The 23,479-nt window shown below is 58.3% G+C and overlaps 1 protein-coding gene across 1 annotated transcript; it reads right to left on the reverse strand.

Moving 5' to 3' along the window:
* Positions 1-2,619: 2,619 nt before the first annotated feature.
* Positions 2,620-20,705, reverse strand: ADGRA1 (adhesion G protein-coupled receptor A1). The gene is made up of 5 exons (XM_007936782.1): positions 20,584-20,705; positions 19,465-19,588; positions 14,210-14,355; positions 4,483-4,581; positions 2,620-3,748 (listed from the first exon to the last, which is right to left on the reverse strand). Exons 1-5 carry the CDS (start codon positions 20,631-20,633, stop codon positions 2,620-2,622), a joined length of 1,548 nt encoding a protein of 515 aa, XP_007934973.1. The 5' UTR covers positions 20,634-20,705.
* Positions 20,706-23,479: the final 2,774 nt, after the last annotated feature.

Genomic DNA, 23,479 nt, shown 5'->3' on the forward strand with positions numbered 1-23,479 from the left:
GGAGGGTGTGTCAAGTCACTCTCTTTTGAGGTAAGAGATTCAACAGGCAGTCAGAGGTGGAGGGAGCTAGGTGCCAAGCCACAAGGAGGTTGCCAAGGAGCCAGGAAACAGGACAAACACACAAGGCTCTTCCTTCAGAACAGACAGGGAGATACCTTCCCCTAGAGCTGGCATCCTGAGTTTGGACTTGCAGCCTCCTAAGGCGGGAGAAAATACATTTCAGCTTGTAAAGTGGCCCACTTGTGGTGTTTGTTACAGCAGCTCTAGGTACCTGACACACATAGCCAGGCTGACCATGACACACACACCCTCCTGTACTCACACACATATGTATGTACTCATTCACATTCAACACTCTCAGCCCTCCATAGAACTCACCAGTCACCCCTACCGCCGCTCATACACACTCAGCCCTGCACAAGTCCCTCACCACAAGTGTGTACACTGACAAGCCTGCGCACACACATGGACGATATAAGGAAGTGACACAAACATCAGACTGAGCAGCACTGGGGCTGGGTCCACCTTCCACAGACCCTTCAGAGCCACAGACACACCGAGCTCTCTGACGCCCTGGCCATCCTGGGAAGTCTCTACCTCACCTAAGCATGCAACGGAACCGGCACCACACTGTTCCCAAGCAGACTCAAGCCCAGGCCGACACAGGACACCCTGAGGATTAACAGTCGCTGCTTCGCTCCTTGGTTCGAATGGCGAAGTGTGCACTCTGCAGGGGTGCTGAGGGCCAGAAGTGGACTCCAAGATCCACCAACTGTGAGGAGGCCTGGGGTCAGGAGTGCGGCCCCATGGGCTCCCCAACCCACCTTGGGCTCCGGTGCAGGGCAGGGGCCACGCATCCATGGGGCCCATCCTCTGTTGCAAGCAAGTGACACGCGGGGCCATGAACCAGCCTCACAACGAAGAACAATGCAGACACTGTATTTTGTCCGAGCCGGCTCTGCAACTGCGCATACATGGCAGCATGTCCGCATGGCTGCGCCAGGTCCGGAAGCACGTGTGCCGAGGTGGACCTGGACTAAGCCGTGGTCGAAGCAGATGTAGCTGGTGCCTCCGGTGGGCTTAGGTGACACGCGGGAATCTCGATGAGCACAGTACACGGTGGTGAGTCTAGAGACAGTGTGCCCATTTACAAAGCACAGCGAAGTGCGGCGCCTCTCACAAGGTCCTGCCCATCCACCCTGGGAACGAGGCTCCAGCCACGGGGATGAGCAGGCCGCCAGCCCTGCTCCCGGCGACCCAACCACCAACCTCAGCACAATCGCAGTCACTCCAGCTGCGGCGGCTGGCCCACAGTGTCTGCAAAGGGGATTAACATCTAGGATTCCCACCGTTTGGAAAACCAACTACTTCTGAGTTCGTACATGTGAGAGACTGACTGTGTATGACTATGTGTGTCAATGTGCGAGACTCAGTGTGCAAAACCCACACCCACTGCAGTCCAGTCGATTCCGACTCACAGCGCCCCTAGAGGGCAGAGTGGAACTGCCCCATGGGCTCTCCAAGGCTGTCAGTCTTCACCGAAGCAGGCTGCCCACCTTTCTCCTGCAGAGCGGCTGGCGGGCTTGAATTGAGTGTGAGTGTGCAAGAAAACGAGAAGTGTGCTAGGGTGAGTGTGTAGGCATGTGTGGATGTGTGTACAAGTGTGCACGACAGAATTGGGAGGGTGCGCGCGCGCGCACGTCCCCATTCGGGATGCGGGGATCCAGGTGCTGGGGCCTCTGCCTGGAGCGGCTCTGGGAACTACCTTGTGTGACAGATTTCTGGTGATCGGCACACGTCCTTTGCATCAAGGATTTGTGCCCTTGGTCATGGGAATGCAACACAGGGAAGTGGTTTGATACGTGACAACCGCCTGCCTGCCAGCCTGCTCGCTTTTTGGAACAGAGAACTTTATTGTCCCCAGTGCCCATGTGGGATGGCGTCCAGGTCAGTCGAGGCGCCACTAAAGCGTGTCTGGGCAATTCCAAGGCAGCGGAGCCTCCTGTCCCCCAGGCGGCCGGGGAAAGCTGCGAGCCCAGAGTTCACCAGGTGCTCCAGGCGTTGTGAAGAGGCCCGGGCCTGCGGGGCCGGGCGGCCTGGAGCGGCAGTTGGGGATCGCGTGTTGTGTCCCCGTGGAGGATGCACACTCAGACAGGGCCGCGTAAGAGCCAGCGCCCAGGGCGCCGGTGTCTCGGCTGTGCCAGCCCCGGAAGCAGACCTCAGAGGAGACCCACGTGAGGTGCGAGACACACGCCGGTGAGCGCCTCCGCGCTCGCGCAACCCCGCACAGCGGATGCAGACGCAGACGCAGGCCTGTGGGTGGGGCCCGCCGGAGGGGGCGCAGGGGCTCGGTACCTGGAGCCCTGCCTCCGGGGAGGACCCGCCGCGGCGCCGCCGGCACCGAACAGTTGGGACATGGCTGTGGACGTGGGGGTCCAGCGCGGGCGCCCAGAGCGCTTTCCCTCCTCTGGTCCCGGGCAGTGAAGCCGCTCGGGAAAGTCGCTCTGGAGGCACCACTCCATCCCGGGGCAGAGAGGCCCAGCTCCTCGCGGCGCTCCAGGGCCACAGGCTTGTGGGGCTTGCGGCGTGGCGGGCGCAGGGGCTGGAGCGCGCCTCCCGCTACACCGTGGTCTCGTTCCTCCAGGGCCCAGTGCGAATGTTGCCCGCGCTGTCGGCGCCGAAGGGCACAGCACCCTTGAGCGCCCCGTTCTGCCCGGGGCCTCCGAAGGGCAGGGACTGTGTCCTGCGGAGCATCTCGAAGTGGGCCGGGCCGAGGGCTGGGCCGGGGCGAGGCGCGCAGCCGTAGAGCACGCTACCGCTGCCCTCGGGCTGGCCTGCCACCGGGAAGGGGTCCCCCTGGGCACAGCAGGCCAGCGCGTGCACGCCCGGCGCCCCCTCCAGCGAGCTGGGGGGGCTGTCTGTGCGCGAGCTGCGGGGGCTGCCGTCCAGGCTGGACGGGATGTGGTAGGCGCACTCGCGCTCTGCGGCCCGGGACAGGCTGAAGAAGGGCGGCTTAGTCCTGCCCTGGAGGCACTGGAGCGGGTGCAGGCCGGGCCCGAAGGCGTCCTCACCGCTGCGCCCCAGCGCCTGCTCCTCCATCAGCTGCTCGCAGTGCGTCTTGGCGCAGCACGGCGTGCCCGGCGACAGGCAGTGGGCGTGGCTCTGGGCGGCCTGCAGGTTGGTCAGCTTGCAGCGGCCGGCATGGGCGGGGTGTGGCGAGGCCTGCAGGCAGTGCCCGTTGGCGCCGGGCTGTGCGGCACCGGCGCGCCTGCGGGCCGGGCAGCAGGACCACCAGCAGTGCCACACGTCCTCGCGCTTGGCGCAGTGGTGGATAAGCACGAACAGCCCGAGCGTCACGCAGAAGGCCCCGTACAGGCAGCTGAAGACCATGTCCAGAAAGTGGCCTTGCGACACGGCCAGCGCCCCGAAGGCCCAGGTGGCGGCGAAGAGGAACAGCGTGAAGGCGGCAGCGCGCAGCTGCGCCTTGAAGGAGTGTTCGTTTTGCATTAGCGAGGCTGCCGGGCCGTCGCAGCTGGGCTCTGTGCCTGCCCCTGCCCTGTGGCTGTGACCCATGGCTGGCGCGGCCAGCCGCTGCTGCTCCTCCGTCGGCTCCCGCAGTTCGTACCTGCACTCGGGGTGGCGGCGCAGCTGGACGTAGGTGCAGAGGAAGTATGCGCAGGTGATCAGGGCAATGAAGGCGGCCGGCCCATAGAAGGCGCCCAGACTGGGCTCCCAGGCCATCCAGCAGCTGTGGGGAGGGGAGTGGTTAGGTCCGGCGCCTGAGGTCCACAGGTAGAGGTCCGCAGGGAGGCAGAGGGAGCCCTCTGAGCAGAAGGCCGCCTGGAGCAGTACCCTAGAGCCTCCTGTCCCCACCCCGCCCCCTCTACGCCCCCCTGGAGGCCCCAGCTCTTTCTGCTGCCCTCTCTCTCCCTACCTGGAGGCACCCCAGCTGGGGGCACTCTGACTGCAGCAGACGCCCAGTGGGGTAGTGAGCCCTCAGAGCTCAGGGTGAGGAGAGAGGAGCTGGGCGGGTCCTCACCACATCAGGGATCCCTTTCAATGGCCTGAGGGTCAGCTAAGGCCCTGCCTGTGACGGTAGCCTGGCCTTGCAGCCACCAGGTGTGATCATGAATAGGCCCAGCTCCAGGACCAAGTGGGAAGACATCGCTGGAAGGGCAGGAGGGAGCTCTGGCGCTGGGAGGCGATGGCAGGGGGCAGGAGGACAGTAGGGCAGGGGGAATGGGGATGGGGACAGCATGGGGGGGAGGTGTGGGGTGGGGAGGCAAGGGGACAGTGGGATGGGGAGGGGGCAGCATGGGGAAGTGCAGGTGGGAGGACAGTAGGGTGGGGGAGGGGACAGGGCGCACGGACAGCAGGGTGTGAGGTGAGGGCTGGTCAAGGAAACAGGTCTCGTCTGGAAGGTGAGAGCGCTGTCCCTGAGTCACCGGCCCCACCACTGCCTTCTGCAGCAGAGACACTCACTACGCAGCGTGCTCGTCCTCGGTCCCGTAGTTCCTGATGTTTGTGGCGGCCGTGACCCCACAGATGATGAGCGGCGCCCCTCCACTGATGAGGTAAAACCTGCCAGAGAGCAGAGGTGCACTTATCCCCTGACATGTCCTGCCTCTTGTCTGCAGCATTCCCTGACTGGCAGAAACAAGGGGCCCAAGTCCCACCAGCACCAGGCTGCCGGGGGTACAGGGCCCCCAGTGCTCCGCTTCTCCCTCCTGGTCTGTAGAGCCTGGACCCGGGGTACAGGGCCCCCAGTGCTCTGCTTCTCCCTTGCACTTGGCTGCTGTGTCTCATGGACCACAGCACTGGCAGAGGCTGTGTGCTCCTGTCCGTGGGCAGGGCAGGGACTGTATTGGGCATTCAGGTGCGCAGCCCAAACCCCCTTTACGATGGGGTTGCTCATTCCGCTGCTGTGGGGGCCTAGTGACCAGTGGTTCTCAGCTCAGATCCTCTCTGGGAACAGGCCACAGCGTCCAAGGCCCACGCCTCCCTGTGGGCAGTGGTATCCAGGGATTGGCCAGTGCAGGAGATTAAAGTCCCCACAGCCCAGGACAGGCCACTGTGAAGGGCCCTCCATCCCTGTAGGATCAGTGAGGCTTTTGTGTGTCTCTGTCACAGCTCAACTTACCCAGAAAACAAACATTAAAAAGGAGGCCTAAACCCAATCACTGCAAAATACATTACATTTCACTAGACTAAGCACTCCAATGAAAAGGCAGAGATTGTCAGAGAGATAAAAAGCACATTAAACATCTATTTATTTTAAAGTTTTACCTATCGAGTTATTATCAATCACTGTCCCTAATAGAAGCACTTTAAATATTGTGACACAGGTTGAAAGGAGATGATGAAACAGATACGCTGTGCAAACTCTAAACCTGAGATGGCTGACCAGACTTTGAGCTCAAGAGCGCTGCTGGAGATTAGAGGGCCGCGGAGCAGTGAGTTCACGCCCATAAACGCATGAGTCACCGTGTGAGCCAGGTACAAGCCCTGAAAGCACAGGGACCAGGAAGCAACGACTCAGTGAGAAGCGGACATTCCCAAGGGCACAGCTGGAGATCACAACACCCCTCTCTCAGCAACTGGCTGAACAACGAGACCAGGGAAGCAACGCCACCCATCGCCTTGACCTCACTGTTGGTTACCAAGGGCCCCAGCCAGCTACTGTGTAGCACACACCCTGCCAGGTGCACTGTCGGCTCGCTGTGGTAGACCAGATGACGGTCCATAAAATGTCCCAGCAAATCTATGTGTACGTACACAGCAAAGCCTGTGTATGACAGGCTTGAAGTCATACACGGAGTATTCTGTGACCACAAGGAAATGAAAACAGAAACAGCTGACAGTAACTAGGAAACCGCACATCCTTGGAAACGAACACTTGTAAGTCATTCAGGGATCACAAGAAGGCCCAGGGGAGTTGAGCAACTAAACAGACTGATAAACAAAACAGCAGTCAGGATTCACAGGCTACAGCTAAGGCAGGGCGTAGAAGAAAGCGTACGGCCGTAAGTGCTTACATCCAGAAAAGAGGAGGGCCTGAAATTCAGCACCCCAAGATCCCACCCTAGCAAGACGGAAAAAGGAAAGCACAGAGGGAACCCGATGAGAGAAAGCAGACAGTTGGGAGAATGATCAAGGCCGGAAGCTGACAAGATCACCAAAGCTCCCAGGCCCTAGCGGGAGTGACGAAGAGAGCACACGGCCAATACCCAGAAGGGCGTTGACCGCACAGTCTGCAGACGTTGGAAGAATAATGATCGGATGCTCTAAGTAACGCTGTGCCAACACACTCAGCAACTTGGTCGAAATGGAGAAATTCCTTGGAAGGAGACAAACCACCCAGATTGGCACCAGCAGAGTTGGGGGATCTGAACTTTCTGCTGAGGAAACGGAATTCAATATAAAAAACACCTAATGAGGAACACCACGGCCGGATAGTGCAGTCGGCGGAGTTCACACCCCTAAGGAGCAAGTAACACTGATCTCACACAAACTCTTTCACAAAATAGGGGAGAAAGGGACAGGTGCGAACTCACCTCACGAGGTGTGCAAAACCCAGGATGCAAACCTAACAGGCATTGAAAAGAAAAAGGACTTTTCCTGACAGTGTTCCTCACGAACATAGAAAAATCTCTAAAAACATATTACCAAATACGAACTAGAACTGTACAGACGTTCGTGATGAAGATTCATCCCAGAAAGAGGCGGTTAGTTTGTCCTTCAAGGAAATCAATCAGTGCTGCTCAGCATAAAGCAAAATGGGGGAGAAGACGAGAGGATGGGTGCATAGGCACAGGAAATGCATTTGACAAAATCCAGGGCACGTTGATCACACAGAATCTCAGCAAACCAGGAAGAGAAGGGAACTTCCTCCATCCATGAAAACGTAACCGGGAGAAACTCAGGGTCCCTGGGTGGTGGCTCAGCTGCTCTGCTGGTGTGGTGGTACAGCCTGGGCTGTCAACCTAAAGGTTGGTGGTTCGAACCCACCAGCCGATCTGTGGGAGAAAAATGAGGCACTCTGCTTCTGTGAAGATTGATAGCATTGGACATCCTACGGGACAGTTCCCCTTTGTCCTCTAGGGGCGCTAGACTTGGAATTGACTGGATGGCAGTGAGTTACAAAGCTTTAATGGAGGAGTCCCTGGTGACACAAACAGGTGAATGCTTAGACTGAAAGTCTGGCATTTGAAGTTGAAGTCACAGCCATTGTAAACCCTGTGAGCGCAGTTCCCTCCTGACACACGTGGGGGCGCCATGCATCAGAATCAGCTTGATGGCAGCTGAGCTTTGTGGTTTATGAAGCTTCCGTGATTACATTGATGTGACATCCCAGGGACAGACTGGTAAAGGGAACCGGCTGGAGTCCAGTGCAGCCTCAGTTACACACTCAATGACTTTCTACAGACACCACACGACCAGCCGGGGAAAGAGGTTCTTTTCAACAGTGTCAGGAAAGCAGAGGGTCCCACAGCACCGCCACCCTCCAGCCACACTGCCGCGCCGCGCACGAACACGGGCTTGGATGTGCTCTGGGCTCTGGCCATGCACGGAGAGTTAAAAAGTGTGAAGTGTCCAGGGAAACACAGGCATAGGTGCTGCACGAGACCAAGCCCCGTAAAGCAACACTAAACTCAGGGTGTGGACTGTGGGGCTGTTGGGGTGCTTGCAGCTTACCTCGAAGTGCACAAAAGTAAGGTGGCTTGGGGGCCAGGGCGGGGCAGATGGCTGGGGCACAGGGAGATGCCGAGGGTAGGATCCCGGGAGGGGTCAGTGGTGTCCACTGAACAATTCTTGGACATCTGTAACCTCTCCCAGCAAAGCGTCAGGGAAAAGCAGGTAAACCATCTGGCCTCTTCCCTGAACATGTCCTCTCGAAGGGAATGTTTGCGGCCCTTCCACCTGGAGCCCTCAGGCACCTCAGGAGGGCAGCTGGGCGCAGGCAGGGGAGGGTGGAACCCTGCAGACGGACAGGCTACAAGGTGGGCCCCTAGGCCATGTTGCTGTCTCCAGGCAAGTGGTGGGCGGCGCAGGCAGGGAGAGGGGGCTCCCCTGGTGGCAGTCCCATCCCCAGAGTCCCTGGACACTCGGTCCACAACCCTTTGGGGATGACAGAGCCCACCTGGAACCTACCTGGTCTGCAGTCCCCAACAGCCAGGAGAGAGGGTTCTAGAAGGCCTGGCCCAAGATGTCCAGTGTCCTGGGAGCTTTATGAGTGGCTCTAAGCCTCAGCCAGTGACCGTGGACTGCAGATTAAACCCACTGGTGGCCTCCTGAAGGGACGGAGGCCTGTGGCAAAAGCAGTACCCAGCATGGACAGCAGAGGGCGTGGGAGGCCATGGCAGGACTGTCTTCCCTGCACCAGGCAACTTTTCCACGAAGGGCTGCAGCCACAACCTCCCCCATGAGGTCTGAGACCTAGCCTTGAAGCGGGAGCCTCCCAAGTCTTTCCTGCACCTGCCTCAGCCCCTTGAATTCTGATACAACAGTTACTCTCTTGTCCTTTTATGTCCATCAAACACCTGTTTACATCCGGGTGGCCCTTACTGGTGGAAGAGGCAACAAGAGGGCCATCAGAGAGAGATTAGAAGATGCCACGCTGCTGGTCTGAGGAGGAGGGTCACAGGTGGAGTGTGGGAGCTCTGGGAGCTGGGAAAGGCTGGGAAGTAGGTCGTCCCAGGAAGCTACTGAGGGAACCTGCCCGGCGACACCTTGGTTATAGCCCCTTAGATCCTTTTGGATTTGACCCCAGAGATGAGAGATGATGAACTTGGGTTGTTCAACCTCTCAAAGTGGGGGGTTGGTGACGGCCCCACGGCACATACCACACAGCACACAGCACACACTCATGGTCCACCACATCCTACACACTCACACGGCCCGGCCCTCAGCACACGTCACATACGGCTCCCAGCACACCCTGCACACTCACACGGCCCGGCCTCCAGCACACACCACACACTCATGGCCCCCAGCACACCCTGCACACACACGGCCTGGCCCCTAGCACATCCTGCACACTCATGCAGCCCCCACCACACTGCACGCTCACATGGCCCGGCCCCCAGCACACCCTGCACACTCACACAGTCCCACACATCCTGCACAGGGAGCTGGACAGAACAGCCCACAGTAGCACTGCCCAGCCCTCAGCATGGGGAGCAATGAGCAAACCACATTGTCCTCTGGTCCACGCTGCATAGTAAGGGGACACCCCAAACTACAGCCAGTGCATACACTGACGGGTCCTGACAACCTGTGTGCAGGCTGGAAACCAATGCAAAATGGACTCCAGTGAGGGCTCCCCATAGACACAACTCGAGACCAGAGCAGGCTGACCTCAAAAGGGACCCACCATCGAATCTGGTCACACCTGACAGGTTGGTGAGAGCAGTGGGTCTAGTGCACGCGTGAAGGCCAGTGCGCCTGCGCACGCAGACGGCAAGTGCTCAGTGTCTCATCAGTGTGGAACAGTCCAGCAGACTATGAGCTCAAGCCCGCTGGGGCTTCTAGCTCTCTGTATGGCCCGTCCTGAGCCAGCCGTCCCGTTATCAGTGGGCATTTGTTTCAGAATTCCACCTCAGTGTTTTTTTACAGCAGTAATCAGCAAGCCTCCAGAGCTGTGCTTAAACATCTCACTTCGAAATCTACCCGACCGTCTCCCAGCTGTGCGCCAAAGCTGCCTAGTGGCAGTGTCACTCTGCCTGCGACAGGTGAGGAGCGGCTGCCAATGTGATAGTGTGCATGTGGTGGGGGGTGGCTCTCGTCAGAACTCCACAGAGGCCCTGTGAGCCACGAGCACGCTGAGGATCACTGCAGAGACGGGAGGGGTGAGCGTGGGGCCCCGCAGCTTGGCCACCAGAGGCCGCATGGGGGCCAGAGGAGAAGCTGGGCTCGTGGGCATGGGAGGCATTGCGGGTCCGGTTCTAGAAACCTGCCAGGAGTCCTCCCGGGCCGCCCACCCCCACAGGCCAGGTGACATGTGCAAAGCCAGCTTCTAGGGGTTGGGAGATAGGGCGCCCCTGGGCACGCAAGTCACACGGTGACCAGGGGCCTTGCCGAAAGGCACACGCCAGAATTTCAGGAGAGAAGAAACCCGGCTGGTGCAGGGCAGGGTGGGGTCCTCGCTGGGCCTCTGAACCCTGAGCTGCTGTTGTCGTGATGTGCTTGGGGGTGGCAGAGAGAGAGGCCTGGGAGCACACAAGGGCATTGAGCTGCCTGCAGACATGGCTGCCGGCTGCCCTCCACCGCCTCGAGTTAGCTAATACTCAAGACATGGTCCTCTACGTGAGGCTGGGTCACAGGTCACGAGCAACCTCGAAGCAACCTTCAATTCCAGAAAGTTCTTTTAGTAAGGCTGTGGGTGAGCCCTGATGCTGTCGGGGCTGGGGTGCTGCTGGCCACAGACACTTGGGCAGACGACGAGGACAGGCCCACACTGGGCTTCTGGAATGGGGTGGAGCTTGCTCTAGAAACCCCCAACCCTGAAGCAGCCTCCTCCTCTGAGACCCAGTGCTCAGCTGCCCCTGGGGTGCTGGCGCCCTGGTGGAGCAGCAGATGTCTGGGGTGTGTGGGTCATGGGAGAGGCAGGGAGGGGCCAGGGGCCTGCCAAGACCCCATCCTGAGGCTGGATGGGGTGGGCCTGGAGCCTGGGGACAGAGGGGTGTGGCACCCGCTCCTGAGGACGGTGAGAGTCCATCCTCTCGCAGAGCAGCAGTCCGTCCGGGGCGGGCTCAGTGCCACTCAGCCGCACTTGCCCTGTCCTCACCGGCTCCCCTGTGCTCCAGGGGTCTACTTATCCTTGCTCAGAGCCTTCTGCCCGGGTGGGTCTCACTTTGGGGGCATCTCTAGCCACACTCCCCACTTTGTGGTTCTCGACTGCTCCTCCTTGTTTCCTGTGGAGCGCTCCTCATGGTTCCCAGCAATTCTTCCCAGGAACCCTCCCACACGAGCTGGCCTTGGGGACCCACTGCCACCATCCCTCACACGTGGGCATTGCAAACAGGTCCCTCCTGGTGATGAGCACATACCCGCAGCCCAGCAGAGGGGGCAACCTGATGCAGCAAGTACTGCAGAAGCCAGTGGGGAGCCTCCCGCTGCTGGGCGAACACCTGGGCCCACACCCGGAGACACAGCTGGAGACACACCTGGGCCTACACCTGAGCACACATGCTTCACTATCCAGCTGACATTTCCCAAGCATCTTCTAGGGCCAGGCTGGGTGGAGGGGACATAGAGGGTCTCCCAGGCTGTACTTGGGGGGCACCCTTGGCAGGGGTGTGCTCAGATCTCACCCTGGCTGCCCCTCTCTCACTCCTGCTGGAAAGAGGGGTGAATGGACAGCTGCTGTGCAGTGCCTGGGTCAGGACGAGCAGCCCCTGCTGCCGGCAGCGGCCTCAACTGCTGTACCCTCACCTGCCGGAGCCTGGAGGCTGGGCCATCTGATCCTCTGAGGTCCTTCCCAGGCACTGCACAGCAGCTGTCCTACTAACCATGCCCATGACAAAGGCTCTCTGCTCTGCATGGGAGCTGTGCCAGGCCCACCTGGCTGTGAGCCTCTGGGGGCTTGCAGTCCTGTTATACATGAAACCTGCCTAGGTTTTGCCATTCTCTGTGGCTGAGGAGAGGTTCCTCACTGAGTAACAATGCCTTCCACAGGCAAGGACACACATGCGACGGGCGCCTTCCCCCGCCCCCCATGATTGGGCGAGAGTAAAAGCACGCTCCCTGCTGGGCTCATGATGTCCCTTGGTTCACCAGCTCCATGCTGGCACCACTGTACTTTTCAAGTGGAAAGCCTCCCAGCAGGCCTGGAATAATAGGAGACTGCTGGGAGCACTTGTTAGAAAGGGCAAAACAGACCACAGATTTTGGAGGTAAGCTCATCGGCCCCTGAGCATCTGTGAACATGATGCCCCAAGTCCGAGCCCACAGCCTGCCCACCTTGGAACTACTTGCCAGACAGTATGATGTCCCTCTGGAAAGAGCCAGGAGGAAAATGGCAGGTGCTCCGTGGCCCCTGCCGCACTCTTCACACCCAGACACCTCCAATCAGTAACAGACATCTGGGGGGGTGTCAAGCCCAGGGGACACCTCAGGCCCCCAGGGCAGACAAGATGATGGATCCCTGCTGCTGGGCCCTTCAGACCACAGAGACGCTGCCCAGCTGGTTGCTAAGTGGCAGTGCGTTGGCCAGATCTGCACATCCAACAGACAAAGCCCTGGGCAGATTACTGTATTTGTCTAAACAACACAGCGTGTTGTCCTATCTGCCTCAAATGACATCTCCTACAGGGTTAGGACACGCTGAGGTGGCCAGAGCTAGCCAGAGGGGCTAGGTGCTGACAGCCCTGCACACAAGCCACCTCCACAAGCAGTTACAAACGCCCATGGAACCCACCAGCATCCAGCATCCATGGCAGCCTTCTGGCTGTGGTGTGCCCCACCAAGGGGTGGCACCTGGGAAAACTCAGTTGGCAGCTCAAGGCCAGGCCCTCCCAAGGCTCCCTGACCATCCCAGGGAAGGGCCGGTGAGGCATTGGGTGTGGTGGGTTCCACATATGCCCTGGGCTGGAGCCCCACTGCTTGATGTTGCCGTGGAGGCATTTTGTAGACTTGATGAACGTCTACAGTCAGGTGGCTCTAGGTGAAGGAGGGAACCTTCAATGCGTGGCTGGGCCTGATCCAATCACGGAAGGCTTCAAGGCTTCCTGAAGGAGCATTCTGCTCAAGGTTGTAACACAGAAAGCCTGCCTGAGCTTCCTGCCTGTACTTAACTACCTGCTGCCACCACCTCCCCTACAGATTTCAGACTTTTCAGCCTAACCATCACTGAGCTGGTCCCTTGAATACACCCCTCTCTCTCCCTTCTGGTGCTCTGTTCCTCAGAGAACCGTGGCCCTGACTGGTCCTTGGAGCTGGGATGACATGCTTTCCCTGGGCTGTCACCCACACTCAAGGCCGGACCATGGACAGTGCAAGGTTTTTGTGGACTTTGGTGCTGGGAATCTCTACTTGATTAAGAAAAGAACATTGGCAAAGCCCAGGACTCCAGCTACAAGCAACTGTTATCTGGTCACGACCATGGGCATGTCTAATGGTGGAACCTGTAGTTGCACCTTCTCACGGACATTTTCATGGTGAGGCAGATGTGTCTGTGGTGAGGTGGATGAGTTCTCAGTGAGGTGGTTTGTCTGTGGTGAAGTGGACATGTCCGTGGTGAGGTGGATTGAGTTCACAGTGAGATGGATGAGTTCTTGGTGAGGTGGTGTGTCTGTGGTGAGGTGGATGAGTTCACAGTGAGATGGATGAGTTCTTGGTGAGGTGGTATGTCTGTGGTGAGGTGGTGTGTCTGTGGTGAGGTGGACGTGTCTGTGGTGAGGTGGTGTGTCCATGGTGAGGTGGATGAGCTCACAGTGAGATGGATGAGTTCTTGGTGAGGTGGTATGTCTGTGGTGAGGTGGTATGTCTGTGGTGAGGTGGACGTGTCTGTGGTGAGGTGGTGTGTCCATGGTGAGGTGGATGAGTTCTCGGTGAGGTGGATGCGTTCTTGGTGAGGTGGTATGTCTGTGGTGAGGTGGACGTGTCTGTGGTGAGGTGGATGTGTCTGTGGTGAGGTGGATGTGTCTGTGGTGAGGTGGTGTGTCCATGGTGAGGTGGATGAGTTCACAGTGAGATGGATGAGTTCCTGGTGAGGTGGATGTGTCTGTGGTGAGGAGGATGTGTCTGTGGTGAGGTGGATGAGTTCTTGGTGAGGTGGTATGTCTGTGGTGAGGTGAAACTAATGTCAGCATCTCCCAGATGCAGCCATCAGTTGGAAAGGAGGGAGGGAGAGAGGATGCGGTGCTCAACCCAACCCTCACTCCAGGTGACTTGGGGTTCCCACGGCCACCAAGCTCTTCTAGCACTCCTGTCCTATGTCTCAGGAACACTCCTGGCCTGAGAAGTGTCCCAGCACCTGCTCCTATCCCACCTGCAAACACCTGGAGATTCTGTGCAAATGAACATCCCCCCACTGCCCACCTGCAGGGACATGCCTGGCCTCCGGACCAGCTGACTCCAGTCACAGTGACATGACCTGCAGACCAGCCTGCCCCCCAGTCCCTGGCATGGTGCCCTCGCTCTCAGACCCTGCCCCAGGAAGGAGCGGGGTCTGGGTCCTCAGCAGTGGCTGCCTGTGTGGACACTGTACCTGAGCAGTGGCTGCCTGGGGGCGGGTGGCTGGTCTGTGCCAGTGCAGGGCGGGGCCTTCCTGGTCACCTGCTTGTAGATGTTCCTGGCGGTCACCCCGATCCACAGCATGGTAGACAGCGTGGAGTAGTGCAGCAAGATGCCCACCTGGGGAGGCAGAGGACATCAGCTTCACTCGGAAGGCCTAGGTGGATCTAGGGGGACTGGGGGCACCTAGAGAGGCCAGGGGGCCTGGAGGAGCCTGGGGGGGGGGTCTGAGGGGGCCTGGGGTTCCTGAGGGCCTGGAAGGCACACATATCCCTGAGGGGCATGCATGCTATGTCCGCACGTAGGGAACAGGCTCATGTGCATACGTGTCCTGGTGGCTTAGGCAAAGGACCTGCGAGTGGAGAGCTGGCCCCTTCCCTGATGCAACCTGTACCCAGGCGCCTGAGATGGGGAAAGCATGCGGCTCAGCCGGGGGCCCGCTAACTTCTTGTTGTCATGGCATCGCAGGTACAACCCAGCGTTGCAGGGCGAGCTGCTTGCACGGTGGTCAGAGTGGCCCCTGATGATGGAAACCACGCTAGAGTCGTGCCTGGTACACACTGCGCCAGCTCATCCTGCCCGCACACCTTCGTCCCCACCTAGTTCTGTAAAGGGAGGTTTTGAAGCAGCAACCGGACACTTTGGGGTGACAAGGAGGACGCTGCTGTGACTGGGGAGGACCCATGTGTTTAAGGGACACAGAAGTCCCCATGCACCCCAGTGAGCCTTCACCTCCTGACTTCAGCTGCACTTGGGGTGAAGATCACTAACGAGCACACTCTGTGGAGGGTTCCCATGGCCCTTGCCCTGGCCCTGCCTGCTCAGGCCAGATCCCTCCCAGGCTTGCAGCCTCATGGCCTGGCCGTGGTGGGGAGGCGCTGGGAGCCTTGTGATGAATCTCTGCCCTCCAAGGAGACAGAGGCAGGGGGAGCCCAGTGGCTCCTGGCCTGAAGGATGACCGTCTTTCTTTCCAGTGGGCAGTGGCACAGTGGTCATTGTCACTCATAAACCAGAACGCCACAGGGCAGCCTCACAGCAGTGACCAGTCCCTCTAGCTGCAGCAGGCCTGAGCCCGGGCAGGGATGGCAGGAAGTTCCCTGGAGCTGGGAGGAGGTAAGCAACAAGGAGAGGGTGGTATCCACTCCTCGTCCGTCTGTGTAGAGCCTGGTCTAGTCTGGGCGTTACAGGAATGAATGGGCAGAATGCTGCCTCCCCAATGCTGACTTAAGGATGGACACGTGGAGGGGTTAAAATGTCACTAAGCTGCTTCCAGTTCTGGGTAATCATGAAGAAGCTGTTATACACCCTCGTGTGTAGGTTTTTGGGTGGGCATGTTTTCATCTCATTGAGGTGAATACCCAGGAGTGTGACTGTTGGATTGCGTGCTTACAAAGCCTTTGTTCAGCTTTGTCAGTGGCTGCCATACCGCCTCCCAGTGTGGCTGTACCGCTGTGTGCTCCCAACAGCAACCAGTGAGCTTTCCTGTGGCTCCACGTCCCTGTCAGCATCTGGTGGTGTCAGCGTTTTGGATTATGTCCGTTCTGATAGGCATGCAGTGGTATCTCGTTGTTGTTTAATTTTACAATTCCTTAATGACAAATGAGGGAGACCCTCAATGAGGTGGATTGACACACCCACTGCAACAGTGGGCTCCAACGTACCAGTGACTGTGACAGTGACGCGGGAACGTGCAGCGTCCCATTCTGTTGTACACAAGGTCACCATGACTCGAGCTGACTCAAAGGCAAGAGAGCCAAGGCTGGCCCAGGATGACGCTAGTGTCTCCAGCCGCTTCTCTGCCATCTCTGTAGCTTCTCGGCAAGGTGTCTCTTTGGGTCTTTTGCCCATTTTGTATTGGAGTGCTTGTTTTCCGGTTTGAGTTACCTGCACATCGGAGATACCAGTCCTGTGTTCTGCACGCTCTCTCTCACCTGTGCACGGTCCACAGTCCTCTCGTTCTCCAGACAGGTCTTTGGCAGAACTGCAGCTTTTCCTTTCAATGAAGTCATTTTTTTTTTTTCTTTATGGATCATGCTTTTGGTGGTGTATCGGAAGAGTCATCGTCAAACCCAAGGTCACCTGGATTTTCTCCTGCGTGACGTTGAAGTTGTGGGCTTCTGCATCTTACATCTAGGGCTGTGGTCCAATTTGAGTTAATCTTCATGAAAGACGTATGCTCTGTGTCTTCATTCTTTCTTTTCGAGCTGTCCTTCAGTGGGTGGAGGCATAAACACACCGTGGCCGTCAATGCAGTGCAGTCTAGTCAACAGTAAAAAGGCAGAGCAGTGATGAAGCCACAGCAAAGGCCCGGAAGGACCTTACGTGCACAGTGCTGTGTGAAAGCAGCCTGTCTGAAAGGACTGCATACTGCATGATTCCAAGCAGATGACATTGTGGAAAAGACACAGCTACGAGACAGGACAGGTCGGGGGCTGCCAGGGCTTGAGAAGGGAGGGGGATGAGCAGGCGGAACCCAGGGCATTTTCAGGGCAGTGAAGCTATTCTGTGTGATGCTGCCTGGTGGACATGTGACATGCTGCATGTCATACCCACAGGACTGTGCAACACGCTCACGTGAACTACAGGTTTAGTTACTAAAGCTTCAGCTCCCCAGTCACAACCCATGTGTCCCACGGGCAGCAGACACTAGTGAAGGGAGAAACCGCGTAACGGAAGTGGGGCTGGTAAACCCCTGCACTTCCTGTGCTGTTTCTCTGCACACCTGAAACAGCTCCAAGAAAATCTATTAAATGCTAGTGGCTGCAGGGTGTGCTTTGGCCTCCAATAGCATTCTCCCCCCTCCTGAACTGCACCACCAGCTTCCTGACCCTCGGCCAGTACCGCCCATTGATTATGTGGCCAGCAGCGGCCATCTGTGTGTGTTTATGATGTCACTCTGCTTTTAACGAGCCTCAGGGTCATCTCTTTGTTGCCATAACAACCGTCTGTTCTCTGCATCTGGGAATACTGGTCCTTCTCTCAATGGTTACCTGGTAGCATGGGTGGGAAGGGGATGCTGGCCCTGAGGAGTCCTGGGTAGGCCCCAAGAGTGGCTCCCAGGTGGGCAAGGTGTCAGTGTTGGGGACACCCTGGCTGCCGACTGAGAAATTCCACATATTTCTTGGTTTTCAACCTGTCCCCTCAGGGTTCTCTTCAATCTGCTCCTCACCTGTGAGGCTGTGCATGGGGCAGGCTCATGCAAGGACACACTAGGGTCTTCTCGTCACATCTGTGAGGCCCAGAAACATGTCTTCTTGTCACGTCTGGGAGGCCCGGGCACACAGGGTGGCCGTTTATAGACACATGTCTTCTCATCACGTCTGTGAGGCCCAGGCACACAGGGTGACCTTGGGTAGACACACATCTTCTTGTCACATCCACGAGGCCCAGGCACATGGGGTGGCCACGTGTACAGACACACACGTCTTCTCATCACATCTATGAGGCCCAGGCACACGAGGTGGCCTTGTGTAGACACACACCTTCTCCTCACGTCTGTGAGGACTACGTGGAGGTGAGGCCTCATTTGGGCCATCACAAGGGAGGGCCTTGAGGCCGCCTTCGGAACTCCAGCCCTCCCCTCCCCAGGTTCACTCCACTCAGATGCACTCGGGGTTGGTCTGGGGGTTTGGCTCTGATGCTCATCCCCAGGGAGCCCAGTATTGCCACAGGCCGGGCACAGGGGCCCTGGGTGCTCACTTGCTGAATGGCAGGATGGACAGGTATGTGGATGGGAGGTGTCCTGGCTGCTGTGTAGAAGTGGGGATAAAACTGGAGACGGCCTCAGGAACAGGTCTTGTCCTCTTTCCTGAGGCACGTGGAGGCCCCCTTCCTGTGAGTCTGGAGTGTTATCAGGCTCTGGTGTCAAACTGATCACTGCTCTTGTTAACAAGCTGGCCCCCTCCCCCCACCAAACACCTCCAGTGCTGCCCCTGCTGACCCCACAGTGGAGGCTGGGTCTCCCAAGCCCATGCCTGGGTGGCCATGCAGGCACAGCTCCCAAGGTCTCCTCTGGCAGCAGGGCACGTGGTCCATGAGGGGCTGCAGGCCACAGGCTGCCACCTGTCCCTAAAAGTGATGAGTTCCTAGCAGCAGCGTGGACATAAATAATAATTAATGTTATTGATAATGGCCCATCTCATGGTGTTCCCGACTGCTGCAGCAGGCACTCACAGGGGAACACAGCAGGTGTCCCATAGCTGGTGGGCTCTGTTCCCAAGCTCTCCAGCCAGCTCGGTTCAGGAGTCTTAGGCGCATTCTCGTGGCTACCTGCCTGGCCACGCTGGGCTAGGGATGGCTGGGGAGCCTGACTCCAACTTGGTGGCCTGTGATGTGGGTTTGTGTGGATGTGCGTGAGTTCCCTAAAGCTCAGGGCTGTCCCTCATTTGGAGCACCAGGAAGATGCACCCGGTACCACGGGTCTGGAGCAGAGCTGTTTCAGGGTTGATCCAGGCTCACAGCCTAGGCGGCTGACCCAGAACGGGGCTGCACCTGTGCGGTGCTACGCAGGCAGGGCCCTTCCTGAGCCATCACTGTCACTGGGAGGAACGCCTGTTTTGGTGGCTTTTTGAGGTCCTTCCCAGTGCTTACTGGCCTGAAGTTCCAGCATCACCTAAGGTGGAAAAGAGACCCTCTCGCAGTTGAGCTCTGGCTGTGGCTCAGGCGGCCGGGTCCAGATGCGGGAGGGGTGGGACCATCTCTACTTGGTTTTCTGTGTCCTCGACTCCTGGCGACCCATGCATTGGTATCTCCCCTGATTACAAGTCGGGGTGTGCGTGTCTGCAGCCTCGAAGCTGGCAACAGGGAAGCAGCCCAGCCCCTTCTGGCTCTGCCCTCTTCCCCTGCTCCTGGGCCCCTTCCTGGCTCCACCTCTTCCATGCCCGCCCCTTCCCAGTTCCAAGCCCCTTTCGGGTTGGGCTCCTCCAGTGAGTTCAGAAGTGGCTCATGCGTCACCACTCCAGGATGAGCAGTGATTGGAGGGTAAGTGTCTAGTTAGCACGTCTCCAACGCAGGCCTCAGTGTAAGGGGCTCCAATTTTAAAATAAGCCATTTTACATGACCAGATGCTGAGCAATCAACTGTGTGCCAGACACACTAGCTGCCCGATGATGCTTCCGCAAGAGACCCCAGAAAATGCCCCACTCCTTCAATGGTGCGGCTTTCCTTTTGGTAGATAAGCTGAGGGGTGGTTTAATTTTCATAGAATCATGGAGCAGGGACAGCACTCACCGCCCGGCACAGGATTGGGGACTTGGTGCGATTGATCCCGCCAGCGAACACCGTGAACGTCAACGCTGCGTGGAAGCAGAAATTCAGAAGCGTGTGGCGGCCTTTCCTGCTGATGCGGATGGCGCTGTGGGGAAGGGGTGTCACTTTAGGAACTTGTGTTCGCGAGTGACATGACAGCTGGTGCTCTTACTCAGGCCATGTGTCCTATGATGAGAATGGGTGGGCAACCCCAAGGATACGGACTGCGGTGGACATCTCCCCATGATTGGAATGGGTGGGCAACCAACTCCAAGGGTGTGGACCGCAGTGGGCACACTCTCCATCATGGGAATGAGAACGGCACATACCGAGAGCCCAGGAAGGAAAGTAACTGTATGCAATATATACCATACTGTCTGATTCGTGGCATATACGTAGGTGGATTAGACTCCAGGTGGGCACAGCAGGCCCACACCCTGGGCCAGGATGCTGTCTATGACCAGGACCCACTCTGTGACCAGAATCATGTCTGAAGCTCTGCCCTTGACCCTGGCTATGGCCACACTTACGTTATGCCTTGTCCATGACTGCTGCCTCAACTATGGCTCCACGCTGCACTATGGCTGTGGACCTGTCCAGGCCCCTGCCTGGGACCATGGTTAAGGCCATGCCAGGGCTTTGCCTAGAACTCTGATTTTCATCATTACCTTGACAATGTCCTCGGCCATGACAACTTGTCACATTTGCCCAGAGCCTCTCAGATGGTGCAGACCCATGGAGGGTGTTCTGCCCCCCAGGAAAAATGCTCAGGACTACAAAACTGACCAGTGGGACAGAGGCTCAACGAGGTGCTCCGAGGCTCTGGCTTCCCACGGGTGTGGGCTTCTGCCAGCTGCGCCATCTGGATAGGAACCAACTCCACCTGGCCCAGTGAAAAGGTGGCGCCGCGGTTGAGCGGGGGAGTGTGGGTCATTGGGGAGGCCACCTTTCCCGGGGCAGCATCCACCCTCGGGCTGGTGACCCATGGAACACCTTGGAGGGAGGGCCCCTTCCTGAGTGTGGAGCAGCAAGGTTTCCTTTGAGCGTGACCTGGAGGTGGACACGTGGTGCCTTGGGGACACCCAGCAGTGCCAGCCTCACCTGTGGTGCAGGACGTAGGTGATGATGGAGGCGAGTAGGCACAGCAGCATGACCGCCGTGCAGGCATAGACCACGGGGTGCAGGAGCTCCCCTGGGTGCTGGGGCAGGGAGAGGACAGCCTTCAAATCCTGAAGAGAAGGCAGAGCGCTGTGAGCACGTGGTGTCACCCACATTCCTTGTCCCCATCACACCCATGAGTGCAACTGTGCAGCAGCATCCATGACCCCTGCCACCCCATCTCCCCCCAGCCTGACCACGTGGCATCACCACATCTCCCCCCAAGCCTGACCACATGACATCACCACATCTCCCTCCCAGCCTGACCACGCAACATCACGCCTGCTCCCCTCTAGCATCACCCCCGCTCCCCCCAGCCTGACCATGTGACATCACCCCCCAGCCTGACCACGTGGCATCACCCCCGCTCCCCCCAGCCTGACCATGTGATATCACCCCACTTCCCCCCCCCAGCCTGACCATGTGACATCACCCCTGTTCCCCCCGAGCATGACCACGTGGCATCACCCCCGCTCCCCCCAGCCTGACCATGTGACATCACCCCACTCTCCCTCAGCATGACCATGTGACATCACCACATCTCCCCCCCATCCTGACCACATGACATCACCCTGCTACCCCAAGCCTGGCCACATGACATCACCCCGCTCCCCCCAGTCTGACCATGCAATATCACCCCATCTCCCCCTCAGCCTGACCATGTGACATCACCCTGCTACCCCCAGCTTGACCACATGACATCACCACATCTCCCCCTCAGCCTGACCATGCAACATCACCCTGCTTCCCCGCAACATGACCACGTGACATCACCCCACTCCCCCCCAACATGACCATGTGACATCACATCTCCCCCGCCAGCCTGACCACATGACATCACCCGATTTCCCCCAGCCTGACCACGTGACATCACCCCACTCCCCCTAGCCTGACCACATGACATCATCCCATCTCCCCCTAGCCTGACCACGTGACATCACCACATCTCTGCCCCAGCCTGACCACATGACATCATCCCATCTCCCCCTAGCCTGACCATGTGACATCATCCTGTTCCCCTTCCAGTCTGACCACATGACATAAACCTGCTCTCCCCCAGCCTGACCACATGGCATCACCCCTGCCCCCCCACCTAATAACACGACATCACCCCCGCTCTACCCCACCTGACCATGTGGTATCAGTCATGTCCCTGCCCGCCCCCCCCGCAGCATGATCATGTGGCATCACCCACATCCCCACTCCATCTCTCCCTGCAAGATGCTCATGACTTTCTGACTTGGAGACCCTGATTGTCAGGTTTCGTAGAAATGGACACTTCACTTGGGGCAGGAGGGGTGGGGGCTGGGAAAGACCCTCTGCAAGTGGGTGCTCCCATGCTATCCACCACAGCATAGGGGTGTCACCCACTTGACCCTCTGCCCATCATGGCAGAGGTGTCATCTGCCTGACCTCACTGTCCACCACAACATAGGGGTATCACCCATGTGACCTGGCTGTCCACTGTGGCAAAGGTGTCAGCTGCCTGACCCCACTGTCAACCACAGCATAGGGGTGTCACCCACTTGACCCTCTGTTCATCACGGCAAAGGTGTCACCTGCCTGACCCCACTGTCCACCACAGCATAGGGGTATCACCCACGTGACCTGGCTGTCCACCATGGCAAAGGTGTCAGCTGCCTGACCCCACTGTCCACCACAGCAAAGGGGTGTCACTGCTTGACCCGGCTGTCCACTGCTGCACAGGGGCAGGGGTGAGGGTCCGAGTTCAGAACTAACCCAGAGAAGAGTGCCCCAGCTGGGACTGTGTGGAACTGAGGGAACATCTGTGTTTCTGTTCATCAGAGAAATGAGTTCCCTGGACTTCAGGACTGGGCGCCATGATGTGAGAAAGAAAACCCACAGCATCTTACACAAAGGTGCACAGGGGAAGTGGCATCTGGAGACAGCCTAGAAAATGCCTTCCAGGGGAGCTCCTGGAGGCGCCTGAGGCCTCTAAACCCTGTCCCAGGGTCACACCACCTGAGGGGCACATGGGGCGATGTCACAGGGGAGGCCCTGACCTGCCGGAGCAGCTGTGTGGCAGGGGCCAGTGGAGTAGGAAGCGTGTCCTTGTGAGGACAGGCTTCTGAGATGAGGACCTGGCACGTGTTGGAGCACATGCATGTTCTACGGGAAACAGTCCCCCGTCTCCTTTCCTCCTCCAGCTCGGAGTCAGCAGCAGTGCCCCTGTGTGCGTGCCACTTAGCGCTCCAAGCAGGGGACACTGACGGGAGACTGAGTTCACAGCTGAAGTCCTGAGCCCACCCTGCTCTTACGATGCTCCTGGCAAGGGCAGGATGACAGCCTGGTGCCCACTTAACCAGAATCTGTGGGCTTCAGCTGACATGGCCCTTTGCGAGCAGGAGACCTGGGGTGAGAAGCTGGACCCACATCAGGAAGGTGGCAGGCGGGTTCCTGAGTCCCCACGGTTCTGGTGCCTGTGAGCTGCCATCCCAGAGCTGATGTGTGGGGCCGGCGGACCCATTGGCTCGAAGGCCATCTTCTCCTGAGCAGCAACCTGTACACGATATTTGGTTGTGTGCCTCCTTTTGAGGAGGGCTTCCTGGGTGCTGCGAGTGGTTAGCCTTGAGAAGGTGAGAGCTTCCAGTCCAGAGGTGCCTTGGGAGAAAGGTGATGTACTTCTAGACAATGAGCCACTGAAAGTCTGTGGAGGGGGGTTCTGCTCTGACAGCCGTGGGGTCACTGAGTCCGAGCCAACTCTGTGGCGACAGGTGAACTTGGTCCTTGCACCTCAGGTCCCGCAGGTCCATGTGTCATGAAAGACAAGCAGAAAGGAAGGAGGACAGGTGGGCGGGAAGAGGTAAAGCGAGTGGCA

The sequence above is a fragment of the Orycteropus afer genome, unplaced genomic scaffold (assembly GCF_000298275.1).
Source record: "Orycteropus afer afer isolate SDZICR_OR568_19922 unplaced genomic scaffold, OryAfe1.0 scaffold00038, whole genome shotgun sequence".
Taxonomy (NCBI): Eukaryota; Metazoa; Chordata; class Mammalia; order Tubulidentata; family Orycteropodidae; genus Orycteropus; species Orycteropus afer.